Source organism: Phallusia mammillata, chromosome 3 (genome assembly GCF_965637545.1).
Source record: "Phallusia mammillata chromosome 3, kaPhaMamm4.hap1.1, whole genome shotgun sequence".
Classification (NCBI taxonomy): Eukaryota; Metazoa; Chordata; class Ascidiacea; order Phlebobranchia; family Ascidiidae; genus Phallusia; species Phallusia mammillata.
The window spans coordinates 714,250-736,595 of record NC_137254.1 but is presented as its reverse complement, the minus strand read 5'-3'; the positions used below and the strand labels follow the sequence as shown (position 1 = coordinate 736,595).

At 40.6% G+C, this 22,346-nt stretch overlaps 1 protein-coding gene across 1 annotated transcript in view; it reads left to right on the top strand.

Moving 5' to 3' along the window:
* The window catches only part of LOC145218681 (uncharacterized), a 37,571-nt gene extending 15,344 nt beyond the window's left edge, over positions 1-22,227 (top strand). Inside the window, exons 14-16 of the mRNA XM_080086088.1 lie at positions 20,306-20,435; positions 20,805-20,951; positions 21,759-22,227. Coding sequence (XP_079942214.1) covers positions 20,306-20,435; positions 20,805-20,951; positions 21,759-21,954 — 473 coding nt within the window. The 3' untranslated portion in view covers positions 21,955-22,227. The remainder of the gene's footprint in view (positions 1-20,305; positions 20,436-20,804; positions 20,952-21,758) is intronic.
* Positions 22,228-22,346: the final 119 nt, after the last annotated feature.

Below are 22,346 nucleotides of genomic sequence, written 5' to 3'. Positions count from 1 at the left end.
GATTTTCGAAAAAAAACCTAAGGCTATAGCCTTTTCAGTTTTCGGGGCTAAAAAAATCGAAGAAAAATCCGGTTTTGGGTGGGTTTTTGTCGGAATATTTCAGTTTCAAACTAGTTCTAGCCGGTTTCAGCCTCCTACCGAACCTCCAAACCGGTTTAAACCGGAATCGAAAACCCGAAATTTTGAACCGATTTTTGAAAAAAAACCTAAGGCTATAGCCTTTCCGTTTTTTCGGTTTTCGGGGATCAAAAAATCGACGAAAAATCCGGTTTTGGGTGGGTTTTTGTCGGAATATTTCAGTTTCAAACTGGTTCTAGCCGGTTTTAGCCTCCTACCGAACCTCCAAACCGGTTTAAACCGGAATCGAAAACCCAAAATTTTGAACCGATTTTCGAAAAAACCCTAAGGCTATAGCCTTTCCGTTTTTTTGGTTTTCGGGGTTCAAAAAATCGCAGAAAAATCCGGTTTTGGGTGGGTTTTTGTCGGAATATTTCAGTTTCAAACTGGTTCTAGCCGGTTTTAGCCTCCTACCGAACCTCCAAACCGGTTTAAACCGGAATCGAAAACCCAAAATTTTGAACCGATTTTCGAAAAAACCCTAAGGCTATAGCCTTTCCGTTTTTTCGGTTTTCGGGGATCAAAAAATCGCAGAAAAATCCGGTTTTGGGTGGGTTTTTGTCGGAATATTTCAGTTTCAAACTGGTTCTAGCCGGTTTTAGCCTCCTACCGAACCTCCAAACCGGTTTAAACCAGAATCGAAAACCCGAAATTTTGAACCGATTTTCGAAAAAACCCTAAGGCTATAGCCTTTCCGTTTTTTCGGTTTTCGGGGATCAAAAAATTGCAGAAAAATCCGGTTTTGGGTGGGTTTTTGTCGGAATATTTCAGTTTCAAACTGGTTCTAGCCGGTTTTAGCCTCCTACCGAACCTCCAAACCGGTTTAAACCGGAATCGAAAACCCGAAATTTTGAACCGATTTTCGAAAAAAAACCTAAGGCTATAGCCTTTCCGTTTTTTCGGTTTTCGGGGATCAAAAAATCGAAGAAAAATCCGGTTTTGGGTGGGTTTTTGCCGGAATATTTCAGTTTAAACTGGTTCTAGCCAGTTTTAGCCTCCTACCGAACCTCCAAACCGGTTTGAACAGGAATCGAAAATCAACAATTTTGAACCGATTTTCGAAAAAAAACCTAAGGCTATAGCCTTTTCAGTTTTCGGGGCTCAAAAAATCGACGAAAAATCCGGTTTTGGGTGGGTTTTTGCCGGAATATTTCAGTTTAAACTGGTTCTAGCCGGTTTTAGCCTCCTACCGAACCTCCAAACCGGTTTAAACCGGAATCGAAAATCAACAATTTTGAACCGATTTTTGCAAAAACCCTAAGGCTAGGGGGTGGCCAACCCGCGGCTCGCGAGCCGCATGCGGCTCTTTGCCTGGTTTATGCGGCTCTTGCGTTGTTGTCGAAGTTTGGGGCCACGGTTAATTTTGGTTAGATTGTGGCGATCTGGTTCAAATTCGTTAAATGTAAATTGAACCTATTATAATTTTGCTTTTGAACAAACTTACTATCGGTATGGCCACAAACCTTGCCTGGAAACTGTAACCTGGCAAATGGCCTGATTATGACGACAAATATCCAATTGTTAAACAATGAATGATTGCTCATTGTTGCGTACAATGCGAATGAGACACAACGCAGCAGCAATATTTACAACACCGTGTTCCAAAATATATAATGTTTTAATCTGTTGTTTTTCGGGTTATGACCAACGTTAAATTTTATGGGCAGTTTATTGTCTCCAGGTTTTGGGTCTGAATTGAGCGATTGTTGGTGTTACATGCATTAGTGACGTCGCATTGAACTTAGTTTCCGCACCTTGCATTTTTGAAACATCGACGCCTAAGCTTGGGACACATGCGCGTTAGATGAAAATTCCGCAAAGTTTCTCATCAGGGACGATCTTTTGAGCAAACAATTTCTATTAAGTTAGCCTTCAAAATGGCAGAGAAAAAATATTTTAGTACCAAACCATTTTAGTACCAGTTTCAAACTGGTTCTGACCGGTTTTAGCCTCCTACCGAACCTCCAAACCGGTTTAAACCGGAATCGAAAATCAACAATTTTGAACCGATTTTTGCAAAAACCCTAAGGCTATAGCCTTTCCGTTTTTTCGGTTTTCGGGGATCAAAAAATCGCCGAAAAATCCGGTTTTGGGTGGGTTTTTGTCGAAATATTTCAGTTTCAAACTGGTTCTAGCCGGTTTTAGCCTCCTACCGAACCTCCAAACCGGTTTAAACCGGAATCGAAAACCCGAAATTTTGAACCGATTTTTGAAAAAAAACCTAAGGCTATAGCCTTTCCGTTTTTTCGGTTTTCGGGGATCAAAAAATCGCAGAAAAATCCGGTTTTGGGTGGGTTTTTGTCGGAATATTTCAGTTTCAAACTGGTTCTAGCCGGTTTTAGCCTCCTACCGAACCTCCAAACCGGTTTAAACCGGAATCGAAAACCCGAAATTTTGAACCGATTTTCGAAAAAACCCTAAGGCTATAGCCTTTCCGTTTTTTCGGTTTTCGGGGATCAAAAAATTGCAGAAAAATCCGGTTTTGGGTGGGTTTTTGTCGGAATATTTCAGTTTCAAACTGGTTCTAGCCGGTTTTAGCCTCCTACCGAACCTCCAAACCGGTTTAAACCGGAATCGAAAACCCGAAATTTTGAACCGATTTTCGAAAAAAAACCTAAGGCTATAGCCTTTCCGTTTTTTCGGTTTTCGGGGATCAAAAAATCGCAGAAAAATCCGGTTTTGGGTGGGTTTTTGTCGGAATATTTCAGTTTCAAACTGGTTCTAGCCGGTTTTAGCCTCCTACCGAACCGCCAAACCGGTTTAAACCGGAATCGAAAACCCAAAATTTTGAACCGATTTTCGAAAAAACCCTAAGGCTATAGCCTTTCCGTTTTTTCGGTTTTCGGGGATCAAAAAATTGCAGAAAAATCCGGTTTTGGGTGGGTTTTTGTCGGAATATTTCAGTTTCAAACTGGTTCTAGCCGGTTTTAGCCTCCTACCGAACCTCCAAACCGGTTTAAACCGGAATCGAAAACCCGAAATTTTGAACCGATTTTCGAAAAAAAACCTAAGGCTATAGCCTTTCCGTTTTTTCGGTTTTCGGGGATCAAAAAATCGCAGAAAAATCCGGTTTTGGGTGGGTTTTTGTCGGAATATTTCAGTTTCAAACTGGTTCTAGCCGGTTTTAGCCTCCTACCGAACCGCCAAACCGGTTTAAACCGGAATCGAAAACCCAAAATTTTGAACCGATTTTCGAAAAAACCCTAAGGCTATAGCCTTTCCGTTTTTTCGGTTTTCGGGGATCAAAAAATTGCAGAAAAATCCGGTTTTGGGTGGGTTTTTGTCGGAATATTTCAGTTTCAAACTGGTTCTAGCCGGTTTTAGCCTCCTACCGAACCTCCAAACCGGTTTAAACCGGAATCGAAAACCCGAAATTTTGAACCGATTTTCGAAAAAAAACCTAAGGCTATAGCCTTTCCGTTTTTTCGGTTTTCGGGGATCAAAAAATCGCAGAAAAATCCGGTTTTGGGTGGGTTTTTGCCGGAATATTTCAGTTTAAACTGGTTCTAGCCAGTTTTAGCCTCCTACCGAACCTCCAAACCGGTTTGAACAGGAATCGAAAATCAACAATTTTGAACCGATTTTCGAAAAAAAACCTAAGGCTATAGCCTTTTCAGTTTTCGGGGCTCAAAAAATCGACGAAAAATCCGGTTTTGGGTGGGTTTTTGCCGGAATATTTCAGTTTAAACTCGTTCTAGCCGGTTTTAGCCTCCTACCGAACCTCCAAACCGGTTTAAACCGGAATCGAAAATCAACAATTTTGAACCGATTTTTGCAAAAACCCTAAGGCTAGGGGGTGGCCAACCCGCGGCTCGCGAGCCGCATGCGGCTCTTTGCCTGGTTTATGCGGCTCTTGCGTTGTTGTCGAAGTTTGGGGCCACGGTTAATTTTGGTTAGATTGTGGCGATCTGGTTCAAATTCGTTAAATGTAAATAAACCTATTATAATTTTGCTTTTGAACAAACTTACTATCGGTATGGCCACAAACCTTGCCTGGAAACTGTAACCTGGCAAATGGCCTGATTATGACGACAAATATCCAATTGTTAAACAATGAATGATTGTTCATTGTTGCGTACAATGCGAATGAGACACAACGCAGCAGCAATATTTACAACACCGTGTTCCAAAATATATAATGTTTTAATCTGTTGTTTTTCGGGTTATGACCAACGTTAAATTTTATGGGCAGTTTATTGTCTCCAGGTTTTGGGTCTGAATTGAGCGATTGTTGGTGTTACATGCATTAGTGACGTCGCATTGAACTTAGTTTCCGCACCTTGCATTTTTGAAACATCGACGCCTAAGCTTGGGACACATGCGCGTTAGATGAAAATTCCGCAAAGTTTCTCATCAGGGACGATCTTTTGAGCAAACAATTTCTATTAAGTTAGCCTTCAAAATGGCAGAGAAAAAATATTTTAGTACCAAACCATTTTAGTACCAGTTTCAAACTGGTTCTGACCGGTTTTAGCCTCCTACCGAACCTCCAAACCGGTTTAAACCGGAATCGAAAATCAACAATTTTGAACCGATTTTTGCAAAAACCCTAAGGCTATAGCCTTTCCGTTTTTTCGGTTTTCGGGGCTCAAAAAATCGCCGAAAAATCCGGTTTTGGGTGGGTTTTTGTCGAAATATTTCAGTTTCAAACTGGTTCTAGCCGGTTTTAGCCTCCCACCGAACCTCCAAACCGGTTTAAACCGGAATCGAAAACCCAAAATTTTCAACCGATTTTCGAAAAAAAACCTAAGGCTATAGCCTTTTCAGTTTTCGGGGCTAAAAAAATCGAAGAAAAATCCGGTTTTGGGTGGGTTTTTGTCGGAATATTTCAGTTTCAAACTAGTTCTAGCCGGTTTCAGCCTCCTACCGAACCTCCAAACCGGTTTAAACCGGAATCGAAAACCCGAAATTTTGAACCGATTTTTGAAAAAAAACCTAAGGCTATAGCCTTTCCGTTTTTTCGGTTTTCGGGGATCAAAAAATCGACGAAAAATCCGGTTTTGGGTGGGTTTTTGTCGGAATATTTCAGTTTCAAACTGGTTCTAGCCGGTTTTAGCCTCCTACCGAACCTCCAAACCGGTTTAAACCGGAATCGAAAACCCAAAATTTTGAACCGATTTTCGAAAAAACCCTAAGGCTATAGCCTTTCCGTTTTTTTGGTTTTCGGGGTTCAAAAAATCGCAGAAAAATCCGGTTTTGGGTGGGTTTTTGTCGGAATATTTCAGTTTCAAACTGGTTCTAGCCGGTTTTAGCCTCCTACCGAACCTCCAAACCGGTTTAAACCGGAATCGAAAACCCAAAATTTTCAACCGATTTTCGAAAAAACCCTAAGGCTATAGCCTTTCCGTTTTTTCGGTTTTCGGGGATCAAAAAATCGCAGAAAAATCCGGTTTTGGGTGGGTTTTTGCCGGAATATTTCAGTTTAAACTGGTTCTAGCCAGTTTTAGCCTCCTACCGAACCTCCAAACCGGTTTGAACAGGAATCGAAAATCAACAATTTTGAACCGATTTTCGAAAAAAAACCTAAGGCTATAGCCTTTTCAGTTTTCGGGGCTCAAAAAATCGACGAAAAATCCGGTTTTGGGTGGGTTTTTGCCGGAATATTTCAGTTTAAACTCGTTCTAGCCGGTTTTAGCCTCCTACCGAACCTCCAAACCGGTTTAAACCGGAATCGAAAATCAACAATTTTGAACCGATTTTTGCAAAAACCCTAAGGCTAGGGGGTGGCCAACCCGCGGCTCGCGAGCCGCATGCGGCTCTTTGCCTGGTTTATGCGGCTCTTGCGTTGTTGTCGAAGTTTGGGGCCACGGTTAATTTTGGTTAGATTGTGGCGATCTGGTTCAAATTCGTTAAATGTAAATAAACCTATTATAATTTTGCTTTTGAACAAACTTACTATCGGTATGGCCACAAACCTTGCCTGGAAACTGTAACCTGGCAAATGGCCTGATTATGACGACAAATATCCAATTGTTAAACAATGAATGATTGCTCATTGTTGCGTACAATGCGAATGAGACACAACGCAGCAGCAATATTTACAACACCGTGTTCCAAAATATATAATGTTTTAATCTGTTGTTTTTCGGGTTATGACCAACGTTAAATTTTATGGGCAGTTTATTGTCTCCAGGTTTTGGGTCTGAATTGAGCGATTGTTGGTGTTACATGCATTAGTGACGTCGCATTGAACTTAGTTTCCGCACCTTGCATTTTTGAAACATCGACGCCTAAGCTTGGGACACATGCGCGTTAGATGAAAATTCCGCAAAGTTTCTCATCAGGGACGATCTTTTGAGCAAACAATTTCTATTAAGTTAGCCTTCAAAATGGCAGAGAAAAAATATTTTAGTACCAAACCATTTTAGTACCAGTTTCAAACTGGTTCTGACCGGTTTTAGCCTCCTACCGAACCTCCAAACCGGTTTAAACCGGAATCGAAAATCAACAATTTTGAACCGATTTTTGCAAAAACCCTAAGGCTATAGCCTTTCCGTTTTTTCGGTTTTCGGGGATCAAAAAATCGCAGAAAAATCCGGTTTTGGGTGGGTTTTTGTCGGAATATTTCAGTTTCAAACTGATTCTAGCCGGTTTTAGCCTCCTACCGAACCTCCAAACCGGTTTAAACCGGAATCGAAAACCCAAAATTTTGAACCGATTTTCGAAAAAAACCTAAGGCTGTAGCCTTTCCGTTTTTTCGGTTTTCGGGGATCAAAAAATCGAAGAAAAATCCGGTTTTGGGTGGGTTTTTGTCGGAATATTTCAGTTTCAAACTGGTTCTAGCCGGTTTTAGCCTCCCACCGAACCTCCAAACCGGTTTAAACCGGAATCGAAAACCCAAAATTTTCAACCGATTTTCGAAAAAAAACCTAAGGCTATAGCCTTTTCAGTTTTCGGGGCTAAAAAAATCGAAGAAAAATCCGGTTTTGGGTGGGTTTTTGTCGGAATATTTCAGTTTCAAACTAGTTCTAGCCGGTTTCAGCCTCCTACCGAACCTCCAAACCGGTTTAAACCGGAATCGAAAACCCGAAATTTTGAACCGATTTTTGAAAAAAAACCTAAGGCTATAGCCTTTCCGTTTTTTCGGTTTTCGGGGATCAAAAAATCGACGAAAAATCCGGTTTTGGGTGGGTTTTTGTCGGAATATTTCAGTTTCAAACTGGTTCTAGCCGGTTTTAGCCTCCTACCGAACCTCCAAACCGGTTTAAACCGGAATCGAAAACCCAAAATTTTGAACCGATTTTCGAAAAAACCCTAAGGCTATAGCCTTTCCGTTTTTTTGGTTTTCGGGGTTCAAAAAATCGAAGAAAAATCCGGTTTTGGGTGGGTTTTTGTCGGAATATTTCAGTTTCAAACTGGTTCTAGCCGGTTTTAGCCTCCTACCGAACCTCCAAACCGGTTTAAACCGGAATCGAAAACCCAAAATTTTCAACCGATTTTCGAAAAAACCCTAAGGCTATAGCCTTTCCGTTTTTTCGGTTTTCGGGGATCAAAAAATCGCAGAAAAATCCGGTTTTGGGTGGGTTTTTGCCGGAATATTTCAGTTTAAACTGGTTCTAGCCAGTTTTAGCCTCCTACCGAACCTCCAAACCGGTTTGAACAGGAATCGAAAATCAACAATTTTGAACCGATTTTCGAAAAAAAAACTAAGGCTATAGCCTTTTCAGTTTTCGGGGCTCAAAAAATCGACGAAAAATCCGGTTTTGGGTGGGTTTTTGCCGGAATATTTCAGTTTAAACTGGTTCTAGCCGGTTTTAGCCTCCTACCGAACCTCCAAACCGGTTTAAACCGGAATCGAAAATCAACAATTTTGAACCGATTTTTGCAAAAACCCTAAGGCTAGGGGGTGGCCAACCCGCGGCTCGCGAGCCGCATGCGGCTCTTTGCCTGGTTTATGCGGCTCTTGCGTTGTTGTCGAAGTTTGGGGCCACGGTTAATTTTGGTTAGATTGTGGCGATCTGGTTCAAATTCGTTAAATGTAAATAAACCTATTATAATTTTGCTTTTGAACAAACTTACTATCGGTATGGCCACAAACCTTGCCTGGAAACTGTAACCTGGCAAATGGCCTGATTATGACGACAAATATCCAATTGTTAAACAATGAATGATTGCTCATTGTTGCGTACAATGCGAATGAGACACAACGCAGCAGCAATATTTACAACACCGTGTTCCAAAATATATAATGTTTTAATCTGTTGTTTTTCGGGTTATGACCAACGTTAAATTTTATGGGCAGTTTATTGTCTCCAGGTTTTGGGTCTGAATTGAGCGATTGTTGGTGTTACATGCATTAGTGACGTCGCATTGAACTTAGTTTCCGCACCTTGCATTTTTGAAACATCGACGCCTAAGCTTGGGACACATGCGCGTTAGATGAAAATTCCGCAAAGTTTCTCATCAGGGACGATCTTTTGAGCAAACAATTTCTATTAAGTTAGCCTTCAAAATGGCAGAGAAAAAATATTTTAGTACCAAACCATTTTAGTACCAGTTTCAAACTGGTTCTGACCGGTTTTAGCCTCCTACCGAACCTCCAAACCGGTTTAAACCGGAATCGAAAATCAACAATTTTGAACCGATTTTTGCAAAAACCCTAAGGCTATAGCCTTTCCGTTTTTTCGGTTTTCGGGGCTCAAAAAATCGCCGAAAAATCCGGTTTTGGGTGGGTTTTTGTCGAAATATTTCAGTTTCAAACTGGTTCTAGCCGGTTTTAGCCTCCCACCGAACCTCCAAACCGGTTTAAACCGGAATCGAAAACCCAAAATTTTCAACCGATTTTCGAAAAAAAACCTAAGGCTATAGCCTTTTCAGTTTTCGGGGCTAAAAAAATCGAAGAAAAATCCGGTTTTGGGTGGGTTTTTGTCGGAATATTTCAGTTTCAAACTAGTTCTAGCCGGTTTCAGCCTCCTACCGAACCTCCAAACCGGTTTAAACCGGAATCGAAAACCCGAAATTTTGAACCGATTTTTGAAAAAAAACCTAAGGCTATAGCCTTTCCGTTTTTTCGGTTTTCGGGGATCAAAAAATCGCAGAAAAATCCGGTTTTGGGTGGGTTTTTGTCGGAATATTTCAGTTTCAAACTGGTTCTAGCCGGTTTTAGCCTCCTACCGAACCTCCAAACCGGTTTAAACCGGAATCGAAAACCCAAAATTTTCAACCGATTTTCGAAAAAACCCTAAGGCTATAGCCTTTCCGTTTTTTCGGTTTTCGGGGATCAAAAAATCGCAGAAAAATCCGGTTTTGGGTGGGTTTTTGTCGGAATATTTCAGTTTCAAACTGGTTCTAGCCGGTTTTAGCCTCCTACCGAACCTCCAAACCGGTTTAAACCGGAATCGAAAACCCGAAATTTTGAACCGATTTTCGAAAAAACCCTAAGGCTATAGCCTTTCCGTTTTTTCGGTTTTCGGGGATCAAAAAATTGCAGAAAAATCCGGTTTTGGGTGGGTTTTTGTCGGAATATTTCAGTTTCAAACTGGTTCTAGCCGGTTTTAGCCTCCTACCGAACCTCCAAACCGGTTTAAACCGGAATCGAAAACCCGAAATTTTGAACCGATTTTCGAAAAAACCCTAAGGCTATAGCCTTTCCGTTTTTTCGGTTTTCGGGGATCAAAAAATTGCAGAAAAATCCGGTTTTGGGTGGGTTTTTGTCGGAATATTTCAGTTTCAAACTGGTTCTAGCCGGTTTTAGCCTCCTACCGAACCTCCAAACCGGTTTAAACCGGAATCGAAAACCCGAAATTTTGAACCGATTTTCGAAAAAAAACCTAAGGCTATAGCCTTTCCGTTTTTTCGGTTTTCGGGGATCAAAAAATCGCAGAAAAATCCGGTTTTGGGTGGGTTTTTGCCGGAATATTTCAGTTTAAACTGGTTCTAGCCAGTTTTAGCCTCCTACCGAACCTCCAAACCGGTTTGAACAGGAATCGAAAATCAACAATTTTGAACCGATTTTCGAAAAAAAACCTAAGGCTATAGCCTTTTCAGTTTTCGGGGCTCAAAAAATCGACGAAAAATCCGGTTTTGGGTGGGTTTTTGCCGGAATATTTCAGTTTAAACTGGTTCTAGCCGGTTTTAGCCTCCTACCGAACCTCCAAACCGGTTTAAACCGGAATCGAAAATCAACAATTTTGAACCGATTTTTGCAAAAACCCTAAGGCTAGGGGGTGGCCAACCCGCGGCTCGCGAGCCGCATGCGGCTCTTTGCCTGGTTTATGCGGCTCTTGCGTTGTTGTCGAAGTTTGGGGCCACGGTTAATTTTGGTTAGATTGTGGCGATCTGGTTCAAATTCGTTAAATGTAAATAAACCTATTATAATTTTGCTTTTGAACAAACTTACTATCGGTATGGCCACAAACCTTGCCTGGAAACTGTAACCTGGCAAATGGCCTGATTATGACGACAAATATCCAATTGTTAAACAATGAATGATTGCTCATTGTTGCGTACAATGCGAATGAGACACAACGCAGCAGCAATATTTACAACACCGTGTTCCAAAATATATAATGTTTTAATCTGTTGTTTTTCGGGTTATGACCAACGTTAAATTTTATGGGCAGTTTATTGTCTCCAGGTTTTGGGTCTGAATTGAGCGATTGTTGGTGTTACATGCATTAGTGACGTCGCATTGAACTTAGTTTCCGCACCTTGCATTTTTGAAACATCGACGCCTAAGCTTGGGACACATGCGCGTTAGATGAAAATTCCGCAAAGTTTCTCATCAGGGACGATCTTTTGAGCAAACAATTTCTATTAAGTTAGCCTTCAAAATGGCAGAGAAAAAATATTTTAGTACCAAACCATTTTAGTACCAGTTTCAAACTGGTTCTGACCGGTTTTAGCCTCCTACCGAACCTCCAAACCGGTTTAAACCGGAATCGAAAATCAACAATTTTGAACCGATTTTTGCAAAAACCCTAAGGCTATAGCCTTTCCGTTTTTTCGGTTTTCGGGGATCAAAAAATCGCAGAAAAATCCGGTTTTGGGTGGGTTTTTGTCGGAATATTTCAGTTTCAAACTGATTCTAGCCGGTTTTAGCCTCCTACCGAACCTCCAAACCGGTTTAAACCGGAATCGAAAACCCAAAATTTTGAACCGATTTTCGAAAAAAACCTAAGGCTGTAGCCTTTCCGTTTTTTCGGTTTTCGGGGATCAAAAAATCGAAGAAAAATCCGGTTTTGGGTGGGTTTTTGTCGGAATATTTCAGTTTCAAACTGGTTCTAGCCGGTTTTAGCCTCCCACCGAACCTCCAAACCGGTTTAAACCGGAATCGAAAACCCAAAATTTTCAACCGATTTTCGAAAAAAACCCTAAGGCTATAGCCTTTTCAGTTTTCGGGGCTAAAAAAATCGAAGAAAAATCCGGTTTTGGGTGGGTTTTTGTCGGAATATTTCAGTTTCAAACTAGTTCTAGCCGGTTTCAGCCTCCTACCGAACCTCCAAACCGGTTTAAACCGGAATCGAAAACCCGAAATTTTGAACCGATTTTTGAAAAAAAACCTAAGGCTATAGCCTTTCCGTTTTTTCGGTTTTCGGGGATCAAAAAATCGACGAAAAATCCGGTTTTGGGTGGGTTTTTGTCGGAATATTTCAGTTTCAAACTGGTTCTAGCCGGTTTTAGCCTCCTACCGAACCTCCAAACCGGTTTAAACCGGAATCGAAAACCCAAAATTTTGAACCGATTTTCGAAAAAACCCTAAGGCTATAGCCTTTCCGTTTTTTTGGTTTTCGGGGTTCAAAAAATCGCAGAAAAATCCGGTTTTGGGTGGGTTTTTGTCGGAATATTTCAGTTTCAAACTGGTTCTAGCCGGTTTTAGCCTCCTACCGAACCTCCAAACCGGTTTAAACCGGAATCGAAAACCCAAAATTTTCAACCGATTTTCGAAAAAACCCTAAGGCTATAGCCTTTCCGTTTTTTCGGTTTTCGGGGATCAAAAAATCGCAGAAAAATCCGGTTTTGGGTGGGTTTTTGCCGGAATATTTCAGTTTAAACTGGTTCTAGCCAGTTTTAGCCTCCTACCGAACCTCCAAACCGGTTTGAACAGGAATCGAAAATCAACAATTTTGAACCGATTTTCGAAAAAAAACCTAAGGCTATAGCCTTTTCAGTTTTCGGGGCTCAAAAAATCGACGAAAAATCCGGTTTTGGGTGGGTTTTTGCCGGAATATTTCAGTTTAAACTCGTTCTAGCCGGTTTTAGCCTCCTACCGAACCTCCAAACCGGTTTAAACCGGAATCGAAAATCAACAATTTTGAACCGATTTTTGCAAAAACCCTAAGGCTAGGGGGTGGCCAACCCGCGGCTCGCGAGCCGCATGCGGCTCTTTGCCTGGTTTATGCGGCTCTTGCGTTGTTGTCGAAGTTTGGGGCCACGGTTAATTTTGGTTAGATTGTGGCGATCTGGTTCAAATTCGTTAAATGTAAATAAACCTATTATAATTTTGCTTTTGAACAAACTTACTATCGGTATGGCCACAAACCTTGCCTGGAAACTGTAACCTGGCAAATGGCCTGATTATGACGACAAATATCCAATTGTTAAACAATGAATGATTGCTCATTGTTGCGTACAATGCGAATGAGACACAACGCAGCAGCAATATTTACAACACCGTGTTCCAAAATATATAATGTTTTAATCTGTTGTTTTTCGGGTTATGACCAACGTTAAATTTTATGGGCAGTTTATTGTCTCCAGGTTTTGGGTCTGAATTGAGCGATTGTTGGTGTTACATGCATTAGTGACGTCGCATTGAACTTAGTTTCCGCACCTTGCATTTTTGAAACATCGACGCCTAAGCTTGGGACACATGCGCGTTAGATGAAAATTCCGCAAAGTTTCTCATCAGGGACGATCTTTTGAGCAAACAATTTCTATTAAGTTAGCCTTCAAAATGGCAGAGAAAAAATATTTTAGTACCAAACCATTTTAGTACCAGTTTCAAACTGGTTCTGACCGGTTTTAGCCTCCTACCGAACCTCCAAACCGGTTTAAACCGGAATCGAAAATCAACAATTTTGAACCGATTTTTGCAAAAACCCTAAGGCTATAGCCTTTCCGTTTTTTCGGTTTTCGGGGCTCAAAAAATCGCCGAAAAATCCGGTTTTGGGTGGGTTTTTGTCGAAATATTTCAGTTTCAAACTGGTTCTAGCCGGTTTTAGCCTCCCACCGAACCTCCAAACCGGTTTAAACCGGAATCGAAAACCCAAAATTTTCAACCGATTTTCGAAAAAAAACCTAAGGCTATAGCCTTTTCAGTTTTCGGGGCTAAAAAAATCGAAGAAAAATCCGGTTTTGGGTGGGTTTTTGTCGGAATATTTCAGTTTCAAACTAGTTCTAGCCGGTTTCAGCCTCCTACCGAACCTCCAAACCGGTTTAAACCGGAATCGAAAACCCGAAATTTTGAACCGATTTTTGAAAAAAAACCTAAGGCTATAGCCTTTCCGTTTTTTCGGTTTTCGGGGATCAAAAAATCGCAGAAAAATCCGGTTTTGGGTGGGTTTTTGTCGGAATATTTCAGTTTCAAACTGGTTCTAGCCGGTTTTAGCCTCCTACCGAACCTCCAAACCGGTTTAAACCGGAATCGAAAACCCAAAATTTTCAACCGATTTTCGAAAAAACCCTAAGGCTATAGCCTTTCCGTTTTTTCGGTTTTCGGGGATCAAAAAATCGCAGAAAAATCCGGTTTTGGGTGGGTTTTTGTCGGAATATTTCAGTTTCAAACTGGTTCTAGCCGGTTTTAGCCTCCTACCGAACCTCCAAACCGGTTTAAACCGGAATCGAAAACCCGAAATTTTGAACCGATTTTCGAAAAAACCCTAAGGCTATAGCCTTTCCGTTTTTTCGGTTTTCGGGGATCAAAAAATTGCAGAAAAATCCGGTTTTGGGTGGGTTTTTGTCGGAATATTTCAGTTTCAAACTGGTTCTAGCCGGTTTTAGCCTCCTACCGAACCTCCAAACCGGTTTAAACCGGAATCGAAAACCCGAAATTTTGAACCGATTTTCGAAAAAACCCTAAGGCTATAGCCTTTCCGTTTTTTCGGTTTTCGGGGATCAAAAAATTGCAGAAAAATCCGGTTTTGGGTGGGTTTTTGTCGGAATATTTCAGTTTCAAACTGGTTCTAGCCGGTTTTAGCCTCCTACCGAACCTCCAAACCGGTTTAAACCGGAATCGAAAACCCGAAATTTTGAACCGATTTTCGAAAAAAAACCTAAGGCTATAGCCTTTCCGTTTTTTCGGTTTTCGGGGATCAAAAAATCGAAGAAAAATCCGGTTTTGGGTGGGTTTTTGCCGGAATATTTCAGTTTAAACTGGTTCTAGCCAGTTTTAGCCTCCTACCGAACCTCCAAACCGGTTTGAACAGGAATCGAAAATCAACAATTTTGAACCGATTTTCGAAAAAAAACCTAAGGCTATAGCCTTTTCAGTTTTCGGGGCTCAAAAAATCGACGAAAAATCCGGTTTTGGGTGGGTTTTTGCCGGAATATTTCAGTTTAAACTGGTTCTAGCCGGTTTTAGCCTCCTACCGAACCTCCAAACCGGTTTGAACCGGAATCGAAAATCAACAATTTTGAACCGATTTTTGCAAAAACCCTAAGGCTAGGGGGTGGCCAACCCGCGGCTCGCGAGCCGCATGCGGCTCTTTGCCTGGTTTATGCGGCTCTTGCGTTGTTGTCGAAGTTTGGGGCCACGGTTAATTTTGGTTAGATTGTGGCGATCTGGTTCAAATTCGTTAAATGTAAATAAACCTATTATAATTTTGCTTTTGAACAAACTTACTATCGGTATGGCCACAAACCTTGCCTGGAAACTGTAACCTGGCAAATGGCCTGATTATGACGACAAATATCCAATTGTTAAACAATGAATGATTGCTCATTGTTGCGTACAATGCGAATGAGACACAACGCAGCAGCAATATTTACAACACCGTGTTCCAAAATATATAATGTTTTAATCTGTTGTTTTTCGGGTTATGACCAACGTTAAATTTTATGGGCAGTTTATTGTCTCCAGGTTTTGGGTCTGAATTGAGCGATTGTTGGTGTTACATGCATTAGTGACGTCGCATTGAACTTAGTTTCCGCACCTTGCATTTTTGAAACATCGACGCCTAAGCTTGGGACACATGCGCGTTAGATGAAAATTCCGCAAAGTTTCTCATCAGGGACGATCTTTTGAGCAAACAATTTCTATTAAGTTAGCCTTCAAAATGGCAGAGAAAAAATATTTTAGTACCAAACCATTTTAGTACCAGTTTCAAACTGGTTCTGACCGGTTTTAGCCTCCTACCGAACCTCCAAACCGGTTTAAACCGGAATCGAAAATCAACAATTTTGAACCGATTTTTGCAAAAACCCTAAGGCTATAGCCTTTCCGTTTTTTCGGTTTTCGGGGATCAAAAAATCGCAGAAAAATCCGGTTTTGGGTGGGTTTTTGTCGGAATATTTCAGTTTCAAACTGATTCTAGCCGGTTTTAGCCTCCTACCGAACCTCCAAACCGGTTTAAACCGGAATCGAAAACCCAAAATTTTGAACCGATTTTCGAAAAAAACCTAAGGCTGTAGCCTTTCCGTTTTTTCGGTTTTCGGGGATCAAAAAATCGAAGAAAAATCCGGTTTTGGGTGGGTTTTTGTCGGAATATTTCAGTTTCAAACTGGTTCTAGCCGGTTTTAGCCTCCTACCGAACCTCCAAACCGGTTTAAACCGGAATCGAAAACCCAAAATTTTGAACCGATTTTCGAAAAAACCCTAAGGCTATAGCCTTTCCGTTTTTTCGGTTTTCGGGGATCAAAAAATCGAAGAAAAATCCGGTTTTGGGTGGGTTTTTGTCGGAATATTTCAGTTTCAAACTGGTTCTAGCCGGTTTTAGCCTCCCACCGAACCTCCAAACCGGTTTAAACCGGAATCGAAAACCCAAAATTTTGAACCGATTTTTTGAAAAAACCCTAAGGCTATAGCCTTTCGGTTTTCGGGGATCAAAAAATCGAAGAAAAATCCGGTTTTGGGTGGGTTTTTGTCGGAATATTTCAGTTTCAAACTGGTTCTAGCCGGTTTTAGCCTCCTACCGAACCGCCAAACCGGTTTAAACCGGAATCGAAAACCCAAAATTTTGAACCGATTTTCGAAAAAACCCTAAGGCTGTAGCCTTTCCGTTTTTTCGGTTTTCGGGGATCAAAAAATCGCAGAAAAATCCGGTTTTGGGTGGGTTTTTGCCGGAATATTTCAGTTTAAACTGGTTCTAGCCAGTTTTAGCCTCCTACCGAACCTCCAAACCGGTTTGAACAGGAATCGAAAATCAACAATTTTGAACCGATTTTCGAAAAAAAACCTAAGGCTATAGCCTTTTCAGTTTTCGGGGCTCAAAAAATCGACGAAAAATCCGGTTTTGGGTGGGTTTTTGCCGGAATATTTCAGTTTAAACTGGTTCTAGCCGGTTTTAGCCTCCTACCGAACCTCCAAACCGGTTTAAACCGGAATCGAAAATCAACAATTTTGAACCGATTTTTGCAAAAACCCTAAGGCTAGGGGGTGGCCAACCCGCGGCTCGCGAGCCGCATGCGGCTCTTTGCCTGGTTTATGCGGCTCTTGCGTTGTTGTCGAAGTTTGGGGCCACGGTTAATTTTGGTTAGATTGTGGCGATCTGGTTCAAATTCGTTAAATGTAAATAAACCTATTATAATTTTGCTTTTGAACAAACTTACTATCGGTATGGCCACAAACCTTGCCTGGAAACTGTAACCTGGCAAATGGCCTGATTATGACGACAAATATCCAATTGTTAAACAATGAATGATTGCTCATTGTTGCGTACAATGCGAATGAGACACAACGCAGCAGCAATATTTACAACACCGTGTTCCAAAATATATAATGTTTTAATCTGTTGTTTTTCGGGTTATGACCAACGTTAAATTTTATGGGCAGTTTATTGTCTCCAGGTTTTGGGTCTGAATTGAGCGATTGTTGGTTACATGCATTAGTGACGTCGCATTGAACTTAGTTTCCGCACCTTGCATTTTTGAAACATCGACGCCTAAGCTTGGGACACATGCGCGTTAGATGAAAATTCCGCAAAGTTTCTCATCAGGGACGATCTTTTGAGCAAACAATTTCTATTAAGTTAGCCTTCAAAATGGCAGAGAAAAAATATTTTAGTACCAAACCATTTTAGTACCAGTTTCAAACTGGTTCTGACCGGTTTTAGCCTCCTACCGAACCTCCAAACCGGTTTAAACCGGAATCGAAAATCAACAATTTTGAACCGATTTTTGCAAAAACCCTAAGGCTATAGCCTTTCCGTTTTTTCGGTTTTCGGGGATCAAAAAATCGCAGAAAAATCCGGTTTTGGGTGGGTTTTTGTCGGAATATTTCAGTTTCAAACTGATTCTAGCCGGTTTTAGCCTCCTACCGAACCTCCAAACCGGTTTAAACCGGAATCGAAAACCCAAAATTTTGAACCGATTTTCGAAAAAAACCTAAGGCTGTAGCCTTTCCGTTTTTTCGGTTTTCGGGGATCAAAAAATCGAAGAAAAATCCGGTTTTGGGTGGGTTTTTGTCGGAATATTTCAGTTTCAAACTGGTTCTAGCCGGTTTTAGCCTCCTACCGAACCTCCAAACCGGTTTAAACCGGAATCGAAAACCCAAAATTTTCAACCGATTTTCGAAAAAACCCTAAGGCTATAGCCTTTCCGTTTTTTCGGTTTTCGGGGATCAAAAAATCGAAGAAAAATCCGGTTTTGGGTGGGTTTTTGTCGGAATATTTCAGTTTCAAACTGGTTCTAGCCGGTTTTAGCCTCCCACCGAACCTCCAAACCGGTTTAAACCGGAATCGAAAACCCGAAATTTTGAACCGATTTTTGAAAAAACCCTAAGGCTATAGCCTTTCCGTTTTTTCGGTTTTCGGGGATCAAAAAATCGAAGAAAAATCCGGTTTTGGGTGGGTTTTTGTCGGAATATTTCAGTTTCAAACTGGTTCTAGCCGGTTTTAGCCTCCCACCGAACCTCCAAACCGGTTTAAACCGGAATCGAAAACCCAAAATTTTGAACCGATTTTTGCAAAAACCCTAAGGCTATAGCCTTTCCGTTTTTTCGGTTTTCGGGGATCAAAAAATCGCAGAAAAATCCGGTTTTGGGTGGGTTTTTGTCGGAATATTTCAGTTTCAAACTGATTCTAGCCGGTTTTAGCCTCCTACCGAACCTCCAAACCGGTTTAAACCGGAATCGAAAACCCGAAATTTTGAACCGATTTTCGAAAAAAACCTAAGGCTGTAGCCTTTCCGTTTTTTCGGTTTTCGGGGATCAAAAAATCGAAGAAAAATCCGGTTTTGGGTGGGTTTTTGTCGGAATATTTCAGTTTCAAACTGGTTCTAGCCGGTTTTAGCCTCCTACCGAACCTCCAAACCGGTTTAAACCGGAATCGAAAACCCAAAATTTTCAACCGATTTTCGAAAAAACCCTGAGGCTATGGCCTTTCCGTTTTTTCGGTTTTCGGGGATCAAAAAATCGAAGAAAAATCCGGTTTTGGGTGGGTTTTTGTCGGAATATTTCAGTTTCAAACTGGTTCTAGCCGGTTTTAGCCTCCCACCGAACCTCCAAACCGGTTTAAACCGGAATCGAAAACCCGAAATTTTGAACCGATTTTTGAAAAAACCCTAAGGCTATAGCCTTTCCGTTTTTTCGGTTTTCGGGGATCAAAAAATCGAAGAAAAATCCGGTTTTGGGTGGGTTTTTGTCGGAATATTTCAGTTTCAAACTGGTTCTAGCCGGTTTTAGCCTCCCACCGAACCTCCAAACCGGTTTAAACCGGAATCGAAAACCCAAAATTTTGAACCGATTTTCGAAAAAAACCTAAGGCTATGGCCTTTCGGTTTTCGGGGATCAAAAAATCGAAGAAAAATCCGGTTTTGGGTGGGTTTTTGTCGGAATATTTCAGTTTCAAACTGGTTCTAGCCGGTTTTAGCCTCCCACCGAACCTCCAAACCGGTTTAAACCGGAATCGAAAACCTGAAATTTTCAACCGATTTTCGAAAAAACCCTAAGGCTATAGCCTTTCCGTTTTTTCGGTTTTCGGGGATCAAAAAATCGAAGAAAAATCCGGTTTTGGGTGGGTTTTTGTCGGAATATTTTAGTTTCAAACTGGTTCTAGCCGGTTTTAGCCTCCCACCGAACCTCCAAACCGGTTTAAACCGGAATCGAAAACCCGAAATTTTGAACCGATTTTTGCAAAAACCCTAAGGCTATAGCCTTTCTGTTTTTTCGGTTTTCGGGGATCAAAAAATCGAAGAAAAATCCGGTTTTGGGTGGGTTTTTGTCGGAATATTTCAGTTTCAAACTGGTTCTAGCCGGTTTTAGCCTCCCACCGAACCTCCAAACCGGTTTAAACCGGAATCGAAAATCAACAATTTTGAACCGATTTTCGAAAAAAACCTAAGGCTACAGCCTTTCTGTTTTTTCGGTTTTCGGGGATCAAAAAATCGAAGAAAAATCCGGTTTTGGGTGGGTTTTTGTCGGAATATTTCAGTTTCAAACTGGTTCTAGCCGGTTTTAGCCTCCCACCGAACCTCCAAACCGGTTTAAACCGGAATCGAAAATCAACAATTTTGAACCGATTTTCGAAAAAAACCTAAGGCTACAGCCTTTCTGTTTTTTCGGTTTTCGGGGATCAAAAAATCGAAGAAAAATCCGGTTTTGGGTGGGTTTTTGTCGGAATATTTCAGTTTCAAACTGGTTCTTGCCGGTTTTAGCCTCCCACCGAACCTCCAAACCGGTTTAAACCGGAATCGAAAATCAACAATTTTGAACCGATTTTCGAAAAAAACCTAAGGCTACAGCCTTTCTGTTTTTTCGGTTTTCGGGGATCAAAAAATCGAAGAAAAATCCGGTTTTGGGTGGGTTTTTGTCGGAATATTTCAGTTTCAAACTGGTTCTAGCCGGTTTTAGCCTCCCACCGAACCTCCAAACCGGTTTAAACCGGAATCGAAAATCAACAATTTTGAACCGATTTTCGAAAAAAACCTAAGGCTACAGCCTTTCTGTTTTTTCGGTTTTCGGGGATCAAAAAATCGCAGAAAAATCCGGTTTTGGGTGGGTTTTTGTCGAAATATTTCAGTTTCAAACTGGTTCTAGCCGGTTTATCAAGAATTAGTTGAGCTGTAGTTCTGACCAACTTTTGCGTTTTTGCAGCGATGTTCAGTTCGTCAAGGATTTCCATTCCTTCTATTTGTCCTTCATCGCGTAATTCTTGGGTTTTCGGAGATTATAACGCGGATGGAAAAACTGATGTTATGTGCGGATCCGCTGATGGCGGGAAATTGTAAATAAACACCAACGGAAAATACTAATAGTTGCTAAATAATAATGGAAACACTAATATTTGCTAAATATCAATGGAAATACTGATTAATTGAAATACTTATAGTTACTAAATACTGATGGAGATAATGATATAGTTACTTAGTAGTAATGAAAATACTAACAGTTGATAAATAACTAATGAGAAATAGTTGGTAAATTCTGATGGAAATGCTGATAGAAAGTTGTGATTTATTGATTTGCCTTCAATTTAATTTAACCGATCGGGAACCACTGGGTTGAACACAAGGCGGTTGCACTATCCACTCGGCCATCTTATCTTCGTCTTAAACTCAGTCCAAGTTTACCTATCTCAAGTTTTGTTGTGCAGGAAAGTCAGCTTAAGCAGCCCCACTTCACAAGCCAGCGGAGCGAACTCAGAAGCTGACGTAAATGATTGTGCCAGCCTCAATAAAATAGCCGGTGATTTTGATGGGAATGGCTATGATGATTTACTTTGTCTTGATGAAACGAGAGGGTAAGGTGTCGGTCTGTACGTATATTTTGCCGTGTATTTCATGGTTAACAATCTTGGTAAATTGATTCTGAGAACCTTTCCCTGTTCTATTGCCATTGTTGTCACGATTTCCACCTTTCATCAGTTTAAAGGGTTGTAAACACAAATTAATTTCGCTAAAAAGCATCTTCGGTGTCTGTGGAGGACAATAAAAGGGATTATAATAAGAAAAAAAATACCCAACTTTGGTGTATTTCTCAGGGTGGTATTTTTATCCGCCGTTTTGGAACACACTATGAGATATTAACATGTGCATTCGTGTTTTGTTATTACATGCTGTAAACAGTGGTTATGATGAACATATGTATTGTCAGCACACTGAAATTATTTGTATTTAATACCTTTTTAAATATCCCGCTAAACAAAACTAATAATGTGATTAACCAACAGAAAAATATGGAATTACCCATTTATCATGGAAGATAATAATGAACTACCCCAGAAGCAAAAGGAGTTTTATAATCTGTTGTAATGAAAGTACTTTAGTAACTTTCCTCACTTAACAATTCAAATTTTTTTTATTCCTCCCTAATACTACTTATTAGATGCTAAACTGAACCATACAAGATCATTTATAAGTCTTTTATCAACTTCACAGGTTATATTCCCAGAGCTGAAGTGTATATTTACAAACCACATGTAAAAACTCAAGTTTTAAAATTCCTTCCTGGTTGGGAACCACTGATTTAAGGGCTTATACTGGTGCATAGCGATAAACTACCCAATAAATTTAATAAGTTGAAATTTAATAACAGTTTATTTTTGCAGAAAGTTCCAAGTAAAAATATCAGACAATGGCCTACTGCGAACCGGTTTCACTTACACTGGATCATTTTGTTCTTCAAGGGGAGATATGATGTTTGTGTTGGACTCGAACGGTGACAACCTCGACGACATTCTGTGTTTGCATGGAAACAGAGCTCAAACATTTGGAGTTCTTATTAATCAATACATTTTAATATGAAAACAAAAATGCTTTTCACTGGTTTATTTTATTTTTTGAAACACTGATTTAGCAGGAATTTGAACCAAAGTTGTCGTTCTGAAGAATGACTACTAAATAATTTGTTTCTTGCTTTGCTTTTTACATATTTTTTCATTTATCCACATTTTGTTTTTGACACATTTTAAGAGTGCAACATGTATCTAGGATTTGAATAAATTGTAACCACATAATATATCGTACTACAAAGTCTGTTTTGAATAAAATACTTTAAATGGGGTTTGACTAAAAGCCTGACTGCCTGACTGGGCTGACTTTGGCGGCAGTGTTTCACAATATGTTTTCGGACTGACTCTAACACTGACCCCAACCCTAACCGCACACCAATTCTCAATCACCCAAGTCAGGACTTC